Raw genomic sequence first — 21,766 nt, forward strand, 5'->3', positions numbered from 1 at the left:
GGCGTGAGTCACCGCCCCCGGCCAAAACAGTTTTTAAATCTCTGGAGACGTCATTTCCCTTGACGCCTTGCAGCCGCCCCGACTACAACTCCCATCATGCCTGGCAGCCGCTGGGGCCGCGATTCCCCACGTCTCTTACCCGCTTCACCAGTCTGGGCGTTCTTAGCGGTTTTCCTAACTCTCTCGCCTGACTAGCTCCCGGGAACAGCCGTTTGGATCGCGGAGTGCGAACCCGGCCGGCCAATCGCCAAGTCAGAGGGGCAGGAGGGGCGTGGCCATTCCCCGCCCCGCCCCTGCTCCGTGGCTGGTTTTCTCTGCTGGCGCCTCGGACGGAACCTGGAGATAATGGGCAGCACCTGGGGGAACCCTGGCTGGGTGCGGCTCGCTCTTTGCTTGGCCGGCCTAGTGCTTTCGCTCTACGCGCTGCACGTGAAGGCGGCGCGCGCCCGGGACAGGGATTACCGCGCGCTCTGCGACGTGGGCACCGCCATCAGCTGTTCCCGCGTCTTCTCCTCCAGGTGTGCACGGGAGTGGGAGGCGTGGGGCCTCGGAGCGGGGCGGCCAGATTGCCAGATGATTATTCTGGAGTGTGGGATCCGTGTGCCCAGGGAACGGACAAGGGGCTGGACTGCTCGCGGGGTCGTTGCACGGGGGCTGAGCTACCCAGAGATACTGGTGTTCGAAATAAGAGTGCGAGGCAAGGGACCAGACAGTGCTGGGGACTGGGATTATTCCGGGGACTCGCATGTGAGTTGGATGCCAAGGAATAACGGTGACCGGGAAAGGCGGGGAGGCAGGATGGCGGCAGAGATTGACGATGGTCTCAAGGACGGCGCGCAGGTGAAGGGGGATTGGCGATGGCTGCGCCCGGGAACAAGGTGGCCCGGTCTGGCTGTGCGTGATGGCCAGGCGTTAGCATAATGACGGAATACCGAGGAGGCGAGTGCGTGGCCAGGGAGCTGGAGATTCTGGGGTCCAGGGCAAAGATAATCTGCCGCCAACTCCCAGTCTCTGATGCAAAACCGAGTGAACCGTTATACCAGCCTTGCCATTTTAAGAATTACTTAAGGGTCGGGCGCGGTGGCTCACTCCTGTAATCCCAGCACTTTGGGAGGCCGAGGCGGTTGGATCACTTGAAGTCAGTTTACCAGCCTGGCCAACATGGTGAAAGCCTGTCTCTACCAAAAATAGAAAAATTATCCCGGCGCTATTGCAGGCTCCTGTAATCCCGGCTACTTGGGGGCCTAAGGCAGGAGAATCGCTTGAACCCGAGAGGCGGAGGTTTCAGTGAGCCAAGATCGCGCCACTGCACTCCAGCATGGGCCACAGAGTGAGACTCTGTCTCAAAAAAAAAAAAAAAAAAGAATTACTTAAGGTCTAGATGAAAAGCAGGGCCTACCAAGTAGCCACGTCAGGCCTGGTCTGGGGAGAGGGGAGGATAGGGTCAGTGACATGGAATCCTGACGTGGCCAAAAGTGTCTGCTGACTGGAGGTCATCGACCCTTGGTCTAGGATAGGAGGTGGGGAACAGAGGATTACCCAGGTGGCTTCTTGGAAATCACCTTTCCGGGGTAGGGTCCAAGGCACTAGGTTGACATTCCTAACCTGGTTCCACCCCCCCACACCACCCCTCTGCCAGGTGGGGCAGGGGCTTCGGGCTGGTGGAGCATGTGCTGGGACCGGACAGCATCCTCAATCAATCCAACAGCATATTTGGTTGCATCTTCTACACACTACAGCTATTGTTAGGTGAGTGGCTCTGCCCCCTCCCTGCAGGCCCCGGCCCTCATCCCCCTTGGTCAGCTCAGCCCCACTCCATGCAATCTTGGTGATCCACAGCTGATAGCCAGCTAGCTGCTCATCACGGAGCATCCTGCAGGTGGAGAGGTGGGGAGGTAACTAACAGGAGTCTTTTAATTGGTTTAAGTACTGTTAGAGGCTAAAGGGCCCTTAAAGACATCCTAGGTCCCCAGGTTTTTTGTTTGTTGTTGTTTTGAGACAGGGTCTGGCTCTGTTGCCCAAACTGAGGTCTAGGATGCCCTTAGCGTGCACTGGTGCGATCTCAGCTCATAGCAACCTCTGCCTCCCTGCCCAAGTGATCCTCCCACCTTAGCCTCCCGAGTAGCTGGAATCACAGGCGTGCACCACTATACCCAGCTAATTTTTGTGTTTTTTTTTGGTAGAGACAGTGTCTCGCCATGTTGCCCAGGCTGGTCTCAAGCAATCTGTCTGCCTCAGCCTCCCAAGGTGCTGGGGGGATTACAGGCATGAGCTACCATGCCCCACCAGCACCCCAGTTTTGTGGAAAAGATGCCGAAATTCCTTTTTAAGGAGAAGCTGAACATGAGCTATCTTTTATCTCATTTAGTGCTCCGCAGGAAAATTTGTATCTGGTCCCAGGAATTATTGAACAGATAGGGGAACCAAGGGAGTGGGAGACGATGGCGCCCCAGGCCTTGCTGATGCCATACCCTGGAGATGAGACTACCTATTACCACCCTTCCCAACAGGCCCCCACACTCCCTTTGAGTCACCCTTCCCAGCTCCAGAGAAGGCATCACCGAGGGAGGCCCAGCACCACGGTCCCTGGCTGACACATGGTTCAGACTTGGCCGATTTATTTAGGAAATTTTATTGCTCAGAACTTTCCCTCCCTGGGCAATGGCAAGTTCCTTGGAGGGAACCTGTCAAAGCCTTTTTTTTTTTTTTTTTTTTTTAAGAAATCATCTTGCTCTGTTGCCCAGGCTGAAGTGCAGTGGCACAATCATAGCTCACTGTAATCTGGAACTCCTGGCTCAAATGATCCTCCTGAGTAGCTGGGACTAGAGTTACATGCCACTGCACCCGGCTAATTTTTATTTTATTTTTTATTTTTTGAGACATAGTCTTGGTCTGTCACCAGGCTGGAGGGCAGTCGCGTGATCTTGGCTCACTGCAACCTCTGCCATCCCGGTTCAAACAATTCTGTGTCAGCCTCCCGAGTAGCTGGGACTACGGGCGCGTGCCACCACGCCCAGCTCATTTTTGTATTTTTAGTAGAGAGGGTTTCACCCTGTTGGCCAGGATGGTCTCAGTCTCTTGACCTGGTGATCCGTCCACCTCGGCCTCCCAAAGTGCTAGTATTACAGGCATGAGCCAACCTCACTGGGCCTTTTTTTTTTTTTTTTTTTGAAACGAAGTCTCACTTTTGTTGCCCAAGCTGGAGTGCAGTGGTGTGATCTCGGCTCACTGCAACCTCTGCCTCCTAGGTTCAAGCTATTCTCCTGCCTTAGCCTCCCCAGCAGTTGGGATTACAGGTGCCCATCACCATGCCTGGCTAATTTTTGTATTTTTAGTAGAGATGGGGTTTTGCCATGTTGGCCAGGCTGCTCTCGAACTCCTGACCTCAGGTGATCCACCACCCTCGGCCTCCCAAAGTGCTGGGATTACAGGCATGAGCCACTGCGCCCAGCCAAATTTCTAAATTTTTGATACAGATTGGGTCTTTCTATGTTGCCCAAGCTGGTTTTGAACTCCTAACCTAAAGCAGTCTTCCCACCTCGGCCTCCCAGAGTGTTGGGATTACAGGTGTAAGCCATCACACCTGCCCTGGAGCCTCTTGTTTTAGAGACACTTCCCAGCAGCTCCTGGCATCTAGGTGGTGTGGTGACATCATGGAGCGTTCAGGAGGTGGCCAGTCCCTGAAGCCCACACCGGACCCTCTTCTGCCTTGCAGGTTGCCTGCGTACGCGCTGGGCCTCTGTCCTGCTGCTGCTGAGCTCCCTGGTGTCTCTCGCTGGTTCTGTCTACCTGGCCTGGATCCTGTTCTTCGTGCTCTATGATTTCTGCATCGTTTGCATCACCACCTATGCCATCAATGTGGGCCTGATGTGGCTCAGTTTCCGGAAGGTCCAAGAACCCCAGGGCAAGGCTAAGAGGCACTGAGCCCTCACCCCAAGCCAGGCTGGCCTCGTCTGCTTTGCTTTGGCATGTGAGCCTTGCCCAAGGGGGCATATCTGGGTCCCTAGAAGGCCCTAGATGGGGGGCCTTCTAGAGTCCCCCCTCCTCCTGCCATACCTGCACACGACAATGGACCAAATGTGCCACACACTTGCTCTTTTTTCCACCCAGTGCCTCTGACTCTGTCCCCAAGGGCTGGTCTCCAAAGCTCTTGCCATTGCCCAGGGAGGGAAGGTTCTGAGCAATAAAGTTTCTTAGATCAATCAGCCAAGTCTGAACCATGTGTCTGCCACGGACTGTGGTGCTGGGCCTCCCTCAGTGTTGCCTTCTCTGGAGCTGGGAAGGGTGAGTCAGAGGGAGAATGGAGGGCCTGCTGGGAAGGGTGGTTATGCGTAGTCTCATCTCCAGCATGTGGAGTCAGCAAGGCCTGGCGCGCCATCGGCCCCCACCCCCAGGAAACAGGCTGGCAGCTCGCTCCTGCTGCCCACAGGAGCCAGGCCTCCTCTCCTGGGAAGGCTGAGCACACACCTGCAAGGGCAGGCTGCCCTTCTGGTTCTGTAAATGCTTGCTGGGAAGTTTTTCCTTGAGTTTAACTTTAACCCCTCCAGTTGCCTTATTGACCATCCCAAGCCAGTATTGGTAGCCCTGGAGGCCCAGGGCCAGGTTCTGAAGGTTTTTGTTTTGCCTATTATGCCCTGACCGCTTACCTACATGCTAAGCACTGTTTAAGAACTTGTGTTGGCTGGGTGCGGTGGCTCACACCTGTAATCCCTGCACTTTGGGAGGCCGAGGCAGGAGGATCACTTGAGGTCGGGAGTTCCAGACCAGCCTGAGCAAAATAGTGAGACCCCTGCCTCTACAAAAAAAAAAAAAAAATTAGCCAGGGTTGGTGGTATGCACCTGTAGTCCCAACTAATCGGGAAGCTGGTAGGAAGATCGTTTGAGCCCAGAAGGTTGAGGCTGCGGTGAGCCATGATCACTGCACTCCAGCCTGAGCAACAGAGCAAGACCATCTCAAAAAAAAAACAAAAAACCGGCCGGGCGCGGTGGCTCAAGCCTGTAATCCCAGCACTTTGGGAGGCCGAGATGGGCGGATCACAAGGTCAGGAGATCGAGACCATCGTGCCTAACACGGTGAAACCCCGTCTCTACTAAAAATACAAAAAAAAAAAAAAAAAACTAGCCGGGCTCGGTGGCGGGCGCCTGTAGTCCCAGCTACTCGGGAGGCTGAGGCAGGAGAATGGCGTAAACCCGGGAGGCGGAGCTTGCAGTTAGCTGAAATCCGGCCACTGCACTCCAGCCTGGGCGACAGAGCGAGACTCCGTCTCAAAAAAAAAAAAAAAAAAAAAACAAACCAGCAACTTGGTTAACATGTTAAACTCATTTAATCTTTACAGTGATGTATGAGGTGCATACTGTTATTACCCCTATCTTGATGATAGGGACAGAGAGGCTAAGTAGTATGCCTGAGATCACACAGCTACTACAAGACGCTCTCAGGATTTGCATCCACCTGGTCCATCTGGCTCCAGCATCTATATGCTTTTTTTTGTTGGTTTGTTTTGAGACAGAGTTTTGCTCTTGTTGCCCAGGCTGGAGTGCAGTGGCACAATTTCAGCTCACCACAACCTCCGCCTCCCGGGTTCAAGCGATTCTCCTGCCTCAGCCTCCTGAGTAGCTGGGATTACAGGCACCCACCACCATGCCGGGCTAATTTTGTATTTTTGGTAGAGACAGGGTTTCTCCATGTTGGTCAGGCTGGTCTCGAACTCACCACCTCAGGTGATCCGCCTGCCTTGGCCTCCCAAAGTGCTGGGATTACAGGTGTGAGCCACCGTGCATGGCCAGCATCTATATACTAAACCCTACCCGCAACTGCCTCTGTCTTGGGGTCAGGGTTCTTGAACGGTCTGGGCCAGCCTGAGTTAGGAGTGGGAAGAGGAAGAGGAGGCACGCGCCCAAGTGTTCTTCCCGCCTGACCGAGTCCTCCAGCGCCTGTGAGGAAGGTGGGCACTGCTGTCATCCTGTTTCCCGGGAAGCCAGCAGGCCCAGGGAGATACTGGGATTTGCCAAAGGCTCACAGCGAGCAAGCAGCAGTGGGTGCTGGCCCCTCGACACCCAGCCTGGCACACACTGTCTCTGAGTAGACCTGGGAGAGGGCATGTGAAACCCACCTGGCCATGGCTGGAAGAGAAGTGGGGGAGTGGAAATGAAAAGTGGAGACCGGGAGGAGCTGCCTACGTGCCCCTCCACAGTTCCAGGATGGCGCTTTCATGCTGGGAGTGAGCTTGCCCTGTGCCAGGCTGTCATCGAGTCGTTTTCCATTCAACAACTGTTTCTCAGACAAGGTGCAGGCAGGTTAGCTCTCCCAGGCCACTCAAGTAGTAAGGAAATAGATTTAAACCCTGACAGTTTGGCTCCGCAGCTGAGGCCCAGAGAGGGGTAGTGACAAGCCCAGGGTCACACAGCCACAGTCCCAGAGCTAGGAACTGCTGGCTAGGGCAACCAGAGAGCTGACTCCTAGCCAACTGGGGGTGGAGCAGAGGTGGAGCCAGGGAGACCCAGGTGGCCTCTCTGAGAGCGGAGCACAGGCGGCAGAGTGGCCCGGGGCAGCATGAAGTGGAGCTGGGGCCCAGTGCTGCTCTTCGCGGGTGCCACGGTCCTCATGGAGGGTAAGCCACCGTGCGTGGGGGTATGGGGGTGGCCTGGTGGGGGCTCAGGGGCCATCTCTGCCCCAGCAGTCCCTGCTCCTTGGTGGGGGGACTGCCTGTGGGCGACAGTCCGCCAGTGGGGATGTAACTCCGTGGGACTCTGTGGGGCGGTATATGTGGCCACCTGCGTCAACATGGATGAGATTTTCTCGGGCCAGCTGCAGTTTGCGTTGGCGGGGCCTGTGGTCTTTGTGTGTGTGGTGCTGCCTGTGTGTGTCCTACACCCACCTCCCCCTCGACTTCCACAATAACCTCAGGCAAACTCGGGGCTCCTCTGGCCTCAGTTTCCCTTTCTTTTCATCCATCCTCTGGGCAGCCTGGCTCAGCTGTCTCATGGGGGTGCCTGTGTGCCTGCGAGGGGTGGCGGGCAGGGGCCCTCTCTCTGGCGAGCTCTCAGGCAGTTTCTGGGAAGGTGGGGAAGACTGAGTCTCTAGACCAGGGTGAGGTAAGTCTCCATTTCTTGGGGCCCTCCCCCCTTGGAAATGACGCAGGCCTCTAATCCTTCTTTTAGGCCTCTGCTGCTGAGAGGACAATTAAGCTAATGCTCTGCACACACAGAGGCCGCCTCCCTGACTCAGTGGCGGGGGCAGGAGTTGGGGGTTCTGAAGCCTGGAGGAGGGTTGGCCTACTCCCAAGCTGAACCTCCAGCCCCGGAGTGCTGAGCACAGCTGAAGGAGAATTAATCACTGAGTGTGAATGCTGAATAGGTTCCAATAAAAGCTGTCTCGACCTCATATAAATATTTTCATTCTGGGAGGGGCTGGTGAGGTAATCAGAGTCACAAGCAAGGACCCTGGGCCCGCCCCCCAGCCCATCCCCTCTCCTCCCCAAAGCTAGGCAGGCCTGGAGTCTCACCTGTGTCTCTCTCTTCCTAGGTCTTCAAGCCGCTCAGCGTGGTAAGGTCTGGGGATGCGGGGCCTGGGCCTTACTTGGGTCTGGCTTGGGACTGGGGTGAGGTCAGGACAGGGATCTGCTGTCATTGTGACCCAACCCTCTCCACAGCCTGTGGACAGCGTGGCCCCGGTCCCCCCAAGCCTCAGGAGGGCAACACAGTCCCCGGCGAGTGGCCCTGGCAGGCCAGTGTGAGGAGGCAGGGAGCCCACATCTGCAGCGGCTCCCTGGTGGCGGACACCTGGGTCCTCACCGCTGCCCACTGCTTTGAAAAGTAAGTCATGGCTGGGGTCAGGCAGGGTCTCTGGCTCTGGAGGATGGATGATTTGTCTCAAGCCCCACAAGGCTAGTCCCTACCTCTAGAGTAATAATAAAGTACCACTTACTGAGAATCTGCCATGTACTGGGTACATATTGTCAAGTGAATTGTAACCACCACCTTTCAACCTTAGGACTAGAGAACTGGCACAGGCATCCACACTGCCGAGCCTAATTAGGGGGCTCTTTCACCCCCTGGGATGGGAACAGCCCCATTAGGGCTGAGAGGCGCAGGCACTTTGGAACTCTACAGGTTTGGAGTCTAGGTAGAAGATTTACAAATGAGAAAACAGGTTGCAAGGGAATGACCTTGCTTAAAGTCACAGATGGAGGCCGGGCACAGTAGCTCACGCCTATAATCCCAGCACTTTGGGAGGCCAAGGAGGGAGGATCACTTGAGCCCAAGAGTTCAAAACTAGCCTGGGCAACATAGCAAGACCATGTCTCTACAAAAAATACAAAACTAGCCAGGCATGGTGGTACACACCTGTAGTCCCAGCTACTCACGAGGCTGAGGTGGGAGGATCACTTGAGCCTGGAAGGTCAAGGCTTGCAGTGAGTCGTGGTCATGCCACTGCACTGCAGCCTGGGCAACAGGACGAGACCCTACCTCAAAAAGAAAAAGCCGTGGAGTGCTCTCTGCTATCTTCCACCTACCTGTGGGATCTCCCATGGTGTCACTGTCTCCCCTTGTACTCAGCAGCCTGGACCTTGTCCTTCCCCTTCCAGGGCAGCAGAGATAGAACTGAACTCCTGGTCAGTGGTCCTGGGTTCTCTGCAGCGTGAGGGACTCAGCCCTGGGGCCGAAGAGGTGGGGGTGGCTGCCCTGCAGTTGCCCAGGGCCTATAACCACTATAGCCAGGGCTCAGACCTGGCCCTGCTGCGGCTCACCCACCCTGTGACCCACACACCCCTCTGCCTGCCCCAGCCTGCCCATCGCTTCCCCTTTGGAGCCTCCTGCTGGGCCACTGGCTGGGATCAGGACACCGGTGATGGTAAGTGCTGGCCCAGACTGAAGCTCGGAGAGGCACTCTGCTTCCCCAACGTCACCGTCTCAGCTCCCAACTGTCCTGGCTTCCAGTCTCCCTTGCTTCTCAGATCCCAGACTCCAGCCCCAGCCCCGTCTCTTTCATTAGCTCCTGGGGCCCTACGGAATCTGCGCCTGCGTCTCATCAGTCGCCCCACATGTAACTGCATCTACAACCAGCTGCACCTGCGACACCTGTCCAACCCGGCCCGGCCTGGGATGCTATGTGGGGGCCCCCAGCCTGGGGTGCAGGGGCCCTGTCAGGTCTGATGGGGAGGAGAGAAGGAGCAGAAGGGGAGAGGCCTAGCCCTGGGCTGGGGGTTGGACTCACAGGACTGGGGGAAAGGGCTGCAATCAGAGGGTATCTGCCATAGCTGGGCTCAGGCATCTGTCCTTGACTTTGTTGCCTGGCTCCAGGGAGATTCTGGGGGCCCTGTGCTGTGCCTCGAGCCCAATGGACACTGGGTTCAGGCTGGCATCATCAGCTTTGCATCAAGCTGTGCCCAGGAGGACGCTCCTGTGCTGCTGACCAACACAGCTGCTCACAGTTCCTGGTTGCAGGCTCGAGTTCAGGGGGCGGCTTTCCTGGCCCAGAGCCCAGAGACCCCAGAGATGAGTGACGAGGACAGCTGTGTAGGTATGAGCGGGACATGCTGGCAGTGGGTAGAAGCCACTGTGAAGCAAACCTCAGTTAGGACTAGAGAACTGGCACAGGCATCCACACCGCCAAGCCTAATTAGGGGGCTCTTTCACCCCCTGGGATGGGAACAGCCCCATTAGGGCTGAGAGGCGCAGGCACTTTGGAACTCTACAGGTTTGGAGTTTAGGTGAGAAGAGGAATCTCTGAGACCTGACTTGGGTTTCTGGGGAAGTGGCAAGCTTCCAGCAGGGACCCAGCGAGCCTGCACAGGGTAGGGCTCCCAGTCAGAATTCCGGCATTAAGTGACTGGCATGCAAATTGAATGCAAAATAATTCCTGGGACGGATATTATGTCTTGATGGTAAGAGATGCACTAATGAGCCAGGAATATGGGAGGCAGGCCCAGCCTGGAGGGTGCAGACGGGTGGGGCGGGGGAGTGACAAGTAGGGGCATTCCCACGAGGCTGGGACCGGGGTCCCATCAGACCGACAAGGCTAAAAGCTCAGGCCCTAGCTTGTGAATCCCAAGTCTGCCACTTGCCTGTAGTTACAGAACGAGGAAGTCATTTAACCTCTCTGGAACTTTGGTTACCTTCAGTAATGAGGGGAACAAAATTCAATTTCAAGGCCGGGTGCGGTGGCTCAAGCCTGTAATCCCAGCACTTTGGGAGGCCGAGACGGGCGGATCACGAGGTCAGGAGATCGAGACCATCCTGGCTGACACGGTGAAACCCCGTCTCTACTTTAAAAATACAAAAAACTAGCCGGGCGAGGTGGCGGCGCCTGTAGTCCCAGCTACTCGGGAGGCTGAGGCAGGAGAATGGCGTGAACCCGGGAGGCAGAGCTTGCAGTGAGCTGAGATCCGGCCACTGCACTCCAGCCTGGGCGGCAGAGCGAGACTCCGTCTCAAAAAAAAAAAAAAAAAAAAATTCAATTTCAAAAGATATTGTGAGAATTTGACGAGAAGCGGGAAACACTTAGCAAGAAGTCAGATGGGGCACTCATCTGTTTCAGCCTGTGGATCCTTGAGGACAGCAGGTCCCCAGGCAGGAGCACCCTCCCCGTGGCCCTGGGATGCCAGACTGATGCACCAGGGGCAGCTGGCCTGTGGCGGAGCCCTGGTGTCAGAGGAGGCCGTGCTGACTGCTGCCCACTGCTTCATTGGGTGAGTCTTGGATCCCTCTCCACTGTGCCCCCTGTCCCTGCCGGCAGCCCTGTCACCTGGTGCTGTCCACACTGCCTCTGCATAGGCGCCAGGCCCCAGAGGAATGGAGCGTAGGGCTGGGGACCAGACCAGAGGAGTGGGGCCTGAAGCAGCTCATCTTGCATGGGGCCTACACCCACCCCGAGGGGGGCTACGACGTGGCCCTCCTGCTGCTGGCCCAGCCTGTGACACTGGGCGCCAGCCTGCGGCCCCTCTGCCTGCCCTATGCTGACCACCACCTGCCTGACGGGGAGCGCGGCTGGGTCCTGGGACAGGCCCGCCCAGGAGCAGGTAGGTGGGCATGGGGCCAGGGCCACTGTCCATCCAGCCTGCAGGCCGGAGCAGCCAGCTTTCCCTTGTTCCACAGGCATCAGCTCCCCCCAGACAGTGCCTGTGACCCTCCTGGGACCTAGGGCCTGCAGCCGGCTGCATAGAACTCCTGGGGGTGACGGCAGCACTATTCTGCCGGGGATGGTGTGTACCAGTGCTGTGGGTGAGCTGCCCAGCTGTGAGGTGAGCCCCAGGCCCCCACGCCTTACCTAATAGGCCCCTGGCATCCCCTCACCCAATAGCTCAAGAACGGACCTTCTAGGCTTGGCCTCTGGACCGACCTCCCACCTGAAACTAGGCCTTTTTGCCAGTTAGCTCCCAAACAGCCAGAGCCTCCATAGCCCACTCTGCCATCCTGCACAGCTGCCTGTAAAGTCACCCAGTGTCACCTGACCCGACAGGGCCTGTCTGGGGCACCACTGGTGCATGAGGTGAGGGGCACGTGGTTCCTGGCCGGGCTGCACAGCTTCGGAGATGCTTGCCAAGGCCCCGCCAGGCCGGCGGTCTTCACCGCGCTCCCTGCCTACGAGGACTGGGTCAGCAGTTTGGACTGGCAAGTCTACTTCGCCGAGGAGCCAGAGCCCGAGGCCGAGCCTGGAAGCTGCCTGGCCAACATGAGTATGTGGCCCTGGGACCTCCTGCCAAACCCTGCCTCTCCAGGACCCTTCTCTCTCCAGTGAGGGGGTGCGTCATTCTAACCCACTCCAGCTGCCCTGGGTAGTGTGGAGCAATAGGCAGACCCATTTGATTCAGATTCTGGTTCTTTGTCATCGCGTCACTTGGAGCAGGCCGCTCAATCGCTTTGAGCCTCAGTATTCTCATCTGTCATGGCAGCCAAGACAGACCCTGTTCCTTTGAGGAATGGGAGAGAGGGAGGGAGGGACCAAAGCCATGAGGGTGAGGACAACTCCACACTCCTTCCTTCCTCACAGGCCAACCAGCCAGCTGCTGACAGGGGACCTGGCCGTTCTCAGGACACGAGAATGCAGACAGGCAAACAGCATTACTGCCCCTGCCCTCCCCACCTTGCCATGTGTGATTCCAGGCACCAGGGCAGGCCCAGAAGCCCAGCAGCTGTGGGAAGGAACCTGCCTGGGGCCACAGGTGCCCACTCCCCACCCTGCAGGACAGCGGTGTCTGTGGACACTCCCACACCCAGCTCTGCTCCCACACAGGCGTCCCAGCTTTCCTCCTCCTTTACCCTTTCAGATACAATCACGCCAGCCATGTGTTTTGAAAATTTCTTTTTTTGGGGGGCAGCAGTTTTCCTTTTTTTAAACTTAAATAAATTGTTACAAAATAGACTTTAGAAAATAAGTTACAAATTGTAGCAAAAGGCTCCCTTCCACAGGCAACTTTCCCACCTGTGGGGCTCTGCATCCAACTCTCCCTGGTGTTACAATCTGGCTGCTGAGGGTGGCACGGCATTTCGGCAGAGGCTGGCACTGGGAAGAGCATGGTGACGAGGCTGGCGAAGGAGGTCCTTCAAGGACAGGGACACGAGGAACACCCAATACCCTCCTTGGGAAAGAAGCCAGATCTGGGTCCTCTTCACAAGGGGAGAGGAGAAGATATGGGGATGCCTGAACTACTCCTGAGAAAACGTGGAGATCAAGCCCCTCCCTGCACGCGCTCCCTCCCCCAGATTCTGATCTTTGGAGACTTGAAGTTCAGAGGGAGAAGCTGAGGTCTGCAGGCCACTGGGGTGAAGGATCCAGGAGTGGGGTCGTGGGGGTGGGTGGAGGGGGCAATGACAAGTCCCCTCTGCCCGTCGCTGGTGCCACTGGGGCTCCTGGGGAGAGAGAGAGGAGGTCACTGACTGAGGGGCAGACCCCGCACAGCGTGTACCCCGTCCCAGCCCTGCAGGCCATTCCCCCGCCCCTGGCCCCAGAGGCCCAGATGAGAACAGGAATTCTAGGCCTCCTAATTATTTTCCCAGTCCTTGCAAACTGGCTCCTCGATCATATCCCTTGAGGTCATGAGAAATCTTCTATCCTTAAAGCCATTCCTTCAGCTCTCAGGTGACTCCCACCCGCCCTCTGCTCTGACAAGACCCATCAAGGGCCCACCATCTCAGGGCCACCCACCCTCGAGGGCCACTAGATGGAATGGGCCCACCTCTACTAGAGGAGGTGGAGAGGCCAGCCCAGGTCCTGCTGAGGGAACCGGCCGCCCCACTCCCCAGCAGCCACAGCCTCCAGCAGTGCTGGGTGGAGGCGATTGCCCACAGAGATGCCCTCTGATCAGGGATGTGACACGGGCTAATGACTGTTGTTGCTGCAACTGGGTCTGGACTTCAAGGAAACAATTATCTGTGACTCAGTCCTCCAGTTAAAGGTGTGCAGAGGGTGGCGGGGTGTGCAGGTGGAAAGAGTGGTTTGGCTGGATCCTAAAAAGGCCGTTGGCAGCAGAGGGAGAAGGGGCTGAATTAAGTTTAGAGAAGAGACGGGAGCAACACTGACAGGGAAGGACCAGAGGTCTAGTTCACAAGGAGAGGGGCAGCAGAGACAAGGCGCAGGGAAAGAGGGACAGGGAGTAGGGTGCCAACCAGTGACCCGGTTTCCATGGCCAAGTCAGCAGGCGAGCTGTGGAGCCCATGCCCCATCCCTTGTTCCCTGGCACCCGGCCTGCTCTAGGGAAGAATGGAACCTAGACCAAACCAATGGCGTCCTCTATTCCTCTGGAAGTCATTGCATTACTGGCTGACTCAGGAGCGTTTCCAGACACAGCAGCCAGGGGGTACCCAGCGACCTTCCCCCGAACAGAAAGACCATTCCACTCTGGCTGCAGTGTAATGGACGAGCCCAGGCAGCAGCCTCAGCCTGACCATGCCCCCACCTTGGCCACGCCCCCACGTGCTGCCCAACCCACCCTGCTATTTGTTATACCTGACCTGGGGGTGCTCAGCTAGTTTTCTCACCCCATAGCCAAGCCCCCACCCACCTCTTTTTTTTTTTTTTTTTTTTTTTTTTTTTTTTTTTGAGACGGGGTCTTGCTCTGTCGCCCAAGCTGGAGTGCAGTGGCGCGATCCTGGCTCACTGCAAGCTCCGCCTCCTGGGTTCACGCCATTCTCCTGCCCCAGCCTCCTGAGTAGCTGGGACTACAGGCGCCCGCCACTGCGCCCGGCTCATTTTGTTTTGTATTTTTGGTAGAGATGGGGTTTCACCGTGGTCTCGATCTCCTGACCTTGTGATCCGCCCGCCTCGGCCTCCCAAAGTGCTGGGATTACAGGCGTGAGCCACCGCGTCCGGCCGCCCCCACCCACCTCTTAAAATCCCTGGGACTCTCTCCGCTCACTCCTTGCTCCCCCACCCACTTTGGGGCCAGGCTTCACCCTCTCCCGTGTGCCCACCTCCTCCTGGGACCCTTCATGCCCCCGTACCAGAGTTGGCCACTGTCCACTCCTCCTGGTGCTGCTGCTGGTGCTGCACAAAGCTGATTCGGCGGCGGAAGTGGCGGGGACAATGGGGACAGGTGAAAGGCCCCTCCCGGGGTGCGTGGACCCGCCCGTGACCCTCCAGCCGGGCAGCTGTTCGGAAGGCCTTGCCACAGATGCTGCAGCAGTGGCGCTTGGGGTCCGTGTGGATCCTGCTGTGGTTCTTAAGAGACAGCAGGTTAGGGAGAAGTTTGGGACAGAGGGAGCAGGGGTACAACCCTGTGGTGTGGGCCTTCTGGTGGTTCAGTAGGCTGCCGGCGTGGCGGTAGGAGCGCCCGCACTGGGCGCAGCGGAAGGGCCGCTCCTTGTCCTCAGCTGCCATGAACGTCACCACTTGTCCTCCCCTGGCTCTCTCCACACTCTCTCCTGGGCTTCCCGGGGTTTCTGATGGGGCCTCCCGGGCTTTCCCTTGACCAGGGAGAACCACCTCATCCTCCCCAGTTCTGGCTTTGGGATCTCTGGCCTCCTCCATCTGGGCTGGCACCTGGCTGTGGCCCAGGGCATGAGCCTGCAGGTGGCTGGCCAGTTCCTGGTGGGACTCAAAGGCCTTGCCACAGTCAGGACAGGTAAAGGTGTGGGCATCTATGTGGTTGTGGCTCTTTGTGGCCACAGGATTCAAGAACTCCTTGGAGCAGAGCAGGCAATAGTGTCGGTCTGTCTTGTGGGTGTTGTGGTTCAAGAGGCTGCCCGATTGGCAGTAAGTCTTGCCGCACTGGCTGCAAGAGGAGGAGTGGCTCCCTGGCTGCAGCTGAGAGCTATTGTCTCTGTTGTCCCAGCTATCCATGTGACTCAGAGTAGGTCCATTGAGCTGGCAGTCACCAGCATGGCAAGGACTCCTGTGGACACTGTCCTCTGGCTCCTCTGACCTGGTCAGGAACTGAGGAACCCAGCCTCCACTGTGATTTCCCAGTCCCCCACCTACTGGCCACCCACCTGCCTTCCCTGCATCCCAGGACAGTGGCTCTGGGGCTTCTGAGCTTGCTGCCCTGATGGGGCTCTGACTGCGCTCCCCTGGTCTCTGGACTCCATCCTCCAGCTGGGGTACTGGCTCAGCACCACCCAATTGGGCCTCTAGTCCCTGGCTACCAGCCAGGTTCGCCTCACTGGCTGTGCCATCCAGGCCTCCCTGGCCATTGGCTGGCTCCCTTTCTGTCTCCTCCTCATGCTCCCGCAGGTGCCGTTCCAGAGATCCCCGGCCAGGGAAGCCGCGGCCACAGAGGGCGCAACGCACAGCTGAGCGCCTGGACCGTCCAGCCCGCCGCCGCCGATTCTCCGAGTGTAGCCTCTGGTGGTCCTTCAGGGCCATGCGGTTGGAGTAGGTCTTGGGGCAGGTGGGGCAGCTGTACTGGCCCGTCTCGTGGCTGCGCCGGTGGTTCAGGAGGCTGCCAGCATGGCGATAGGTCCGCCCGCACTGCCCACAGCGGAAGGGCCGATCTTCCCGAGTCGGCTTTCGGGTGCCCCCACCCCCACGTCGCTCCATGTGGACCCGCTGGTGGCTGGCCAGCTGTTTCCGCAGGCGGAAGGCCTTCCCACACTCACTGCAGCGGAAACGTCGGGGATCTGCATGGATGCGCCGGTGGTTCTTGAGGGACATGAGGTTTGAGAAGCCCTTGGAGCAGGCCTGACAGCCGAAGTGGCCGGTCTGGTGGCTCTGCCGGTGGTTGATGAGGCTGCCGGCATGCTTGTAGGATCGGCCACACACCTCACAGCTGAAGGGCCGCTCAGAGCTGGCTTCAGTCTGGCAGCCCTTCTCGGCAGTCTCCAGCCTGGGCTCTATCTCCTCCCCTTTCACAGTGGTCTCCTCCCACACCTCTTCTTTCACCCCGGCCACTTCCTCCAGGGGCTCCACTTTAAGTTTTTCCTGGAGCTTCTCGACTTCTGCCTGCCCCAGTCCCTCCTCTGCCATGTGCTGGGGCTTGCTGCTGCCTCCTTCTGGGGTGGACCCAACCTGCAGCTCACTGCTACCTCCTGCCTCTGGGATGGGCCCAACCTGGGGCTCAGAGCCTTTGCAGCGAGGGTGGTTCCGCAGATGATTACGGTAGGCAGCCAGGTTGGGGTAGCAGCGGGAGCAGACAGGGCAGAGAAAGTCTCCAGTCTGGTGGATCTTTCGGTGGTTCACCAGGCTGCCCCCATGGCGATAGGTCTTGCCACACTGGTTGCAGCGGAAGGGGCGGGGCTGAGCCTCCAGCAAACTTTCCCCTCCCTGCATGCAGAGGCCGTCTCCCAAGGGGGTGCCTGCTCCCTCTTGAGACTTGGCATCTCCACCCTCTCCAGAGACAGAAGTCACTATGTCCTCCAAGACACTGCCCACAACCATCTCCGTGGCATCACCTGCCACTCCCAAGGGGCTGGGAGCCTTGTCTGCAGCAGTCCCAGAACTTTGACTTTGGTGGTGGCGCTCCAGGCTCCCCAGGTCATCGTAGGTCTGCCCGCAGCAGCCACAGATGTGCCCATACCCTGCACTGTCCAGTGCTTCCACCTCCCGCTGCAGCTGATTCAGCAGCTCTGCTTCCGAGAGCTGCAGTGGCGGGCTGCGTGCAGGGGCTGCCTCTGCCGCTCCTTCCTCTTCTCCCTCCTCCTCTTCCCCCTCAGTCATGCCAGAGGAGCTGTGGGCCTGGCGCCGGTGAAGCCTGTAGCCAGCCCGCCCGGGGAAGATCATGCCGCAGAGGCAGCAGAGGAAAGGCTGTGCTGAGGTCGCCTCCCCGGGCCTATGGTTCTGGAAGTGGCTGCGGAGGGCAGGCAGAGAGTCAAACTCCTTCGGGCAGAGGGAGCACTGATAGATGCCTGGTGGGTGGCAGGGCCTGTGGCTCAGCAGGCCAGTGGCATGGGGGAAAGAATGCCCACAGTCAGAGCATGTGTGAGTGGCCCCAGCCTGCCAGCCAGTGACAGTGTTGGCAGAGTGGGAAGAGGAGTTGGGTTGGCCAGTGGCTGGCTTCTGGTCTTCATCCACGCCAGTGAGGCCATCGCAGAAGCGGGTCCCACCACCTTCCTCACCTCCTGGGATGTCCAAATTGTCAAGTAAACTGGCATCCTTCCTTTCCAGTCCTTCCCCAGTGCCTCCACTCTCTTTATCACCCTGGAAATGGGTCTCATCCCTCTCAAGCCCACATTTGTCCCCTTCAGATTCAGCCTGCAAACAGCCCCCATCACTTTCCAGGTTGCCTTCCGCCCCATGAGGACTTTCCCCTGAAGGGTCTTGGGGAGAGTCCAGGCCTTCATTGTCTTCTAGCTCCCGGGTCCAGCTCCCTGCTGCCAGGAGTTTGGCTTCTCCCCCACCACTGGCACCACCAGCCCGCTTCCGATGCCGCCTGCTCCGCCGCCGACTGTGCCGGCGCAAGTGGTTCTTCATGGCAGCCATGGTGTGGAAGTGCTTGGCACAGGCCCCACAACTGAAGTCTCCTGTCTGGTGGGTCTGCCTGTGGTTGATAAGGCTGCCGGAGTGGCGATAGCTCTTTCCACAGTCTCGGCAGGCGAAGGCCCGAGGAGGTGACACTGTGGTCTCTGTCCTGCTATTTTCCTTTTCCCCTGCCCCATGAGTCAGGCCATGACGTTCAAGGCTCTCAGGGTCTTCAAAGAGCAGCCCACAGATGCTACAGGTATGTGCTGCTGTCCTGTCTGCTGCTGGCGTGATGTCTGTGGCCTCTTCTTCATGTTTGCACACGTGGTCCTGATCTGTGTGCGGGGCTGCCTCTGCCTCTACTGGGTCAGGCGGGAGTTCTACCTTGAGGTGGCTGGGGGCACCCTCGGCCCCGATGTCTGCACTTCGGCGAGCAGCCTTGCAATGTACCCGCACATGGTTGCGCAGGGCCATGAGATTGGGGTACTTGCGGGGACACAGTGAGCACTGGTACTCTCCAGTCCGATGGCTGTGGCGATGGTTCACCAGGCTCCCCCGGTGGCGGTAAGCACGACCACACTCACTGCACTTATAGGGCCGATGGTCCAGGGTGGTGGTGGGGTCCTCTTCCTCTTTGTGGGTGGTCTCAGTCAGCAGCAGGCGAGCTGGTGGCACTGATGGCTGCCCATTTTCCCCAGCTCCTTGCCTGGGCCTGTGATGAGCCCGCACATGGTTTTTGAGAGCAGCCGCATTGAACAGCTGCTTAGAACAGAGCGAGCAGGGGTAGACACCTGTCTGGTGGCTCTTTCGATGGTTGATGAGGCTCCCGGCATGGCGGTAAGTACGGCCACAGTCCCCACAGCGGAAAGGCCGGTATTCCTCCAGGCCACTGTCCTCCAGCTCCCCAGAGGTGCTAAGCTCTGCACAGCCATTCAGCATCTGTGCACTGGGGAGCTGGTCCCGGCTGCTCTCGTCTGTGTGCCCATTGGTGGTGGGCATCCCTTTCTCCTCCCAGGGTGGCTCCTGCCTTTCACCCTCATGGGACTGCTGGTGTTCCAGCAGCTCCCGGGGGAGCCGGAAGGCACGGGGGCAGTGGGGACAGTGGTAAGGCCGATACTGGGCATGCAGTCGAGAGTGGTTCTTCAGAGCCATGAGGTTAGAGAACTCCTTGAAGCAGATGGCACAGGGGTAGATGCCCAGCGTGTGGCTCTGGCGGTGGTTAGTGAGGCTCCCGGCGTGCTTGTAGGTCTTGCCACACTGACTACATTTGTACCGCCGCTCCTCCTCGGCAGGAGGGGACTGGGTGGGCTCCTGGCCCGCTGTGAAGTTCACTACTGATTCAGCCAGATACTGTTCCAAGTTGCTAAGAAGGCTGCTGGCTGGGGTGGGGAGAGGAGGGGCTCTGGCAGAGTTGGTGGAGGGTCCCCAGCCGTCTGCAGCATCCTCAGAACCTGGCTGGCTTGCCAAGCCTTCTCTTTGTCTGGTGGGCAGATCTTCCCACGTACCCGAAGCTGCCCTGGAGTCCGGTACAGATTCACAGTCAGGTGTCTCTTCCGTATGTTTTGTCTGGTTTTCCCAGCCTTCACCAGAGCTAAGCCTTTGGCCCCAGGAGTCAGTGGACACCGTCTCACCCTGGAGGCGTGGAGTGGCTTCCTTGGGGCGTGGGGGCCTGTGCCTGCGGCGGCCCTCAGGAGCATGAGTCCTCATGTGGCTCTTGAGAGCCATGGGATTGGAGAAGTCCTTTCCACAGGTGGTACAGGGGAAAAGGCCAGTCTCGTGGGTCCGACGATGGTTGACCAGGCTCCCGGGGTGACGGTAGCCCCGCCCACACTGCTGACAACGGTAGGGCCGAGGGATGCTGTCAGCCTCCTCACTGTCCTTGTTGGAAGATGGATGGAGCAGTTCTCGGTGCCGAGACAGCTCTGGGAGGCTGGGAAAGTGGCGCTGACAGTCAGAACAGCTGAGTGAGGGGGGTGCGTCCTCCATGGGGCAATGTAGCAGAAACCTGGAGGTTCAGAAGGAGCAGACACGTGGCAGCACCTTCCTCTGGTGGAGGGGCCGAGGCCTAGGAAGAGGGGGCAGTGGTCAAAAGGAAGGCCTGAATTAACTTCGCCTCTTGGCTATACGAGCAACAAGTTCATCTGAGGTCACTGAGAGTTTACCCAGGCATCTGTGCCCAGGGACCTGCTTTCTACTAGATCTAATCTGCAGGCACCATCATTTAAGGCCTCCCTGTGCACAAGCTCCCCAAATATAGGAGCTCCCCTAGGCTTAAGTCATTCCTACAGGTATAGCTAAGGAAATTAAAGTCGAGAGAGATGCAACCTACTTCTGATCACAGACCTGTTATCGTGTTCTTCAGACCAGACTCAAAAGGCATTACTGTCCTTTAAGGACAGTAGGATTCTGCTCCCTACAATCCTGAAACAAAAATTTTCTGTGACATCTTAAAAGGACACCAGAACCTTTTCTAGGCCTTTCAATAAGAGAAGTCCAAACCTTCCTCCTTCATCTCTCAGCTAAACAGAGTAGCTGAGAAGCACTGAAAAAGCAGCTGTTTCCTCCAGCTAATCGCTGAGGACCTGAGAGGACAGGTTAGAGGCCTCCTTCAGGGAAAGGGCTGGCTTGTTCCCCTGCTTCCCTGAGTCCTTTCAGTGTCACAAGGTCTCTTTTCCTTGTGACAAGAGAGTTAAGAGAGTTAAGACTCTCTTAACTGGGCCAGGCATGGTGGCTCACGCCTGTAATCCCAGCACTTTGGGAGGGTGAGGCTGGCATATCACCTGAGTTCAGGAGTTCAAGACCAGCCTGGCCAACACGGTGAAACCCTGTCTCTACTAAAAATACAAAAGTTAGCCGGACGTGGTGGCAGGTGCCTGTAATTCTAGCTACTCGGGAGGTTGAAGCTGAAGAACTGCTTGAACCTGTGAGGTGGAGGTTGCAGTGAGCTGAGATCCCACCACAGCACTCCAGCCTGGGTGACAGAGCGAGACGCCATCTCAAAAAACAAACAAAAACTCCAAAAGGCTCTCTTAGCGACTTCCTTTATCTACTTCCCTTGAACCCAAACTATCTTCCATCTTGTGAATAACATCAATATCAGGTTGTAATGTCACTTCATCACCTACCTTTTCTCTCCCATGCCTCCTGATCTTACCTTCACCAGCCCTTCTCATTTTTTTCTTCTGCCTCCTCTCTTAATACTGATGATGACAGCAACTCATGAAGAGTATTATATTACCATGTGCCGGGCACTGTGCTAACTATATTCATTGTGTCACTCAATCTTCAGAACACACGGCAACGCCTGTTATCCTAGTTCACGTAAGAGTAAACCCACTAACTGAGGCGGTCTTCATCCCAAAGCCCTTGCTCGCTCATGCCTCGTACATCCTCTCGTCCTTCTCCAACTCTTCTTCCCATGGGAGGGACCCCAATACAACTGTCTCCCATCGTAAACGCCTTCACTGAACCTGCCCCCGGAATTCTCACCTCACAAAGCCCCTTTGATCAAAAGTCCCCTCCCCTAGTCAACCACCAATGAGTCCTCTGACCTCACTCATCTCCTCTGCCAATTTCCTTTCAGGACGCCTACCTCGCACCGGCGGCCCCCTCTCCTTCCCGCCGCGGGCGCGTCAGTTGGGGACCGCGAACGGGAGCGCGCCTGCGCACTGGGACCCTTACCCTAACTGCAGCCGCGCGCCCCAAGGGGTGGCTGTCGGGGGGCTCTCGCGCTCCCACACACGCACACTCAGCCAGGGTTCCAAGGAGGTGGGAGGGGAGGGAAAGAGGGAAAGGAGAAGGGGGGGAAAAGAAGGAGGTAGAGAAAAGAGGGCGCAGCTGGCATGAGCCAGGAGTCTACCCCCAGCTCTGCGGACACTTCCTATTGTTACTAGGAAACAGGAAGTGTCCTTAGGTACAAAAGCTTCCCCGCGA

General features: G+C 57.7%; 3 protein-coding genes across 11 annotated transcripts in view; 2 read left to right on the top strand and 1 right to left on the bottom strand.

Annotated features, from left to right (window-relative positions):
* VKORC1 (vitamin K epoxide reductase complex subunit 1) overlaps window positions 1–4,205 on the top strand; it is a 502,856-nt gene extending 498,651 nt beyond the window's left edge. The window contains exons 2-4 of one of the 2 annotated variants that reach the window (XM_050773580.1): window positions 317–518; window positions 1,640–1,749; window positions 3,716–4,205. In XM_050773580.1, the coding sequence (XP_050629537.1) occupies window positions 346–518; window positions 1,640–1,749; window positions 3,716–3,924 (492 nt within the window). In that variant the 5' untranslated portion in view covers window positions 317–345 and the 3' untranslated portion in view covers window positions 3,925–4,205. Of the gene's footprint in view, window positions 1–101; window positions 519–1,639; window positions 1,750–3,715 lie in introns of those variants that run through there. The other variant, XM_050773581.1, reaches the window with a different exon arrangement.
* Window positions 4,206–4,295: 90 nt separating this feature from the next.
* Window positions 4,296–12,369, top strand: PRSS53 (serine protease 53). 4 transcript variants are annotated; one of them, XM_050773493.1, is made up of 11 exons: window positions 4,296–6,611; window positions 7,526–7,546; window positions 7,653–7,815; window positions 8,589–8,854; window positions 8,996–9,150; window positions 9,304–9,523; window positions 10,541–10,691; window positions 10,777–11,021; window positions 11,098–11,243; window positions 11,462–11,744; window positions 11,993–12,369. In XM_050773493.1, the coding sequence occupies exons 1-10, from the start codon at window positions 6,554–6,556 to the stop codon at window positions 11,738–11,740; spliced, it is 1,704 nt and encodes a 567-aa protein (XP_050629450.1). In that variant the 5' UTR covers window positions 4,296–6,553; the 3' UTR covers window positions 11,741–11,744; window positions 11,993–12,369. The 4 variants fall into 4 exon arrangements, with proteins under 4 accessions (XP_050629450.1, XP_050629451.1, XP_050629448.1 ...); XM_050773494.1 differs by having other exon boundaries at window positions 11,462–11,678; XM_050773491.1 differs by having other exon boundaries at window positions 8,589–9,150.
* Window positions 12,290–21,719, bottom strand: ZNF646 (zinc finger protein 646). 5 transcript variants are annotated; one of them, XM_050773437.1, is made up of 4 exons: window positions 21,426–21,719; window positions 16,487–19,898; window positions 14,443–16,444; window positions 12,290–12,852 (listed from the first exon to the last, which is right to left on the bottom strand). In XM_050773437.1, the coding sequence occupies exons 2-4, from the start codon at window positions 19,817–19,819 to the stop codon at window positions 12,731–12,733; spliced, it is 5,457 nt and encodes a 1,818-aa protein (XP_050629394.1). In that variant the 5' UTR covers window positions 19,820–19,898; window positions 21,426–21,719; the 3' UTR covers window positions 12,290–12,730. The 5 variants fall into 5 exon arrangements, with proteins under 5 accessions (XP_050629394.1, XP_050629390.1, XP_050629391.1 ...); XM_050773433.1 differs by having other exon boundaries at window positions 14,443–19,898; window positions 21,515–21,719; XM_050773434.1 differs by having other exon boundaries at window positions 14,443–19,898.
* Between the last annotated feature and the right edge of the window lie 47 nt (window positions 21,720–21,766).

The sequence above is a fragment of the Macaca thibetana genome, chromosome 20, assembly GCF_024542745.1.
Source record: "Macaca thibetana thibetana isolate TM-01 chromosome 20, ASM2454274v1, whole genome shotgun sequence".
In the NCBI taxonomy this organism is placed as follows: domain Eukaryota; kingdom Metazoa; phylum Chordata; class Mammalia; order Primates; family Cercopithecidae; genus Macaca; species Macaca thibetana.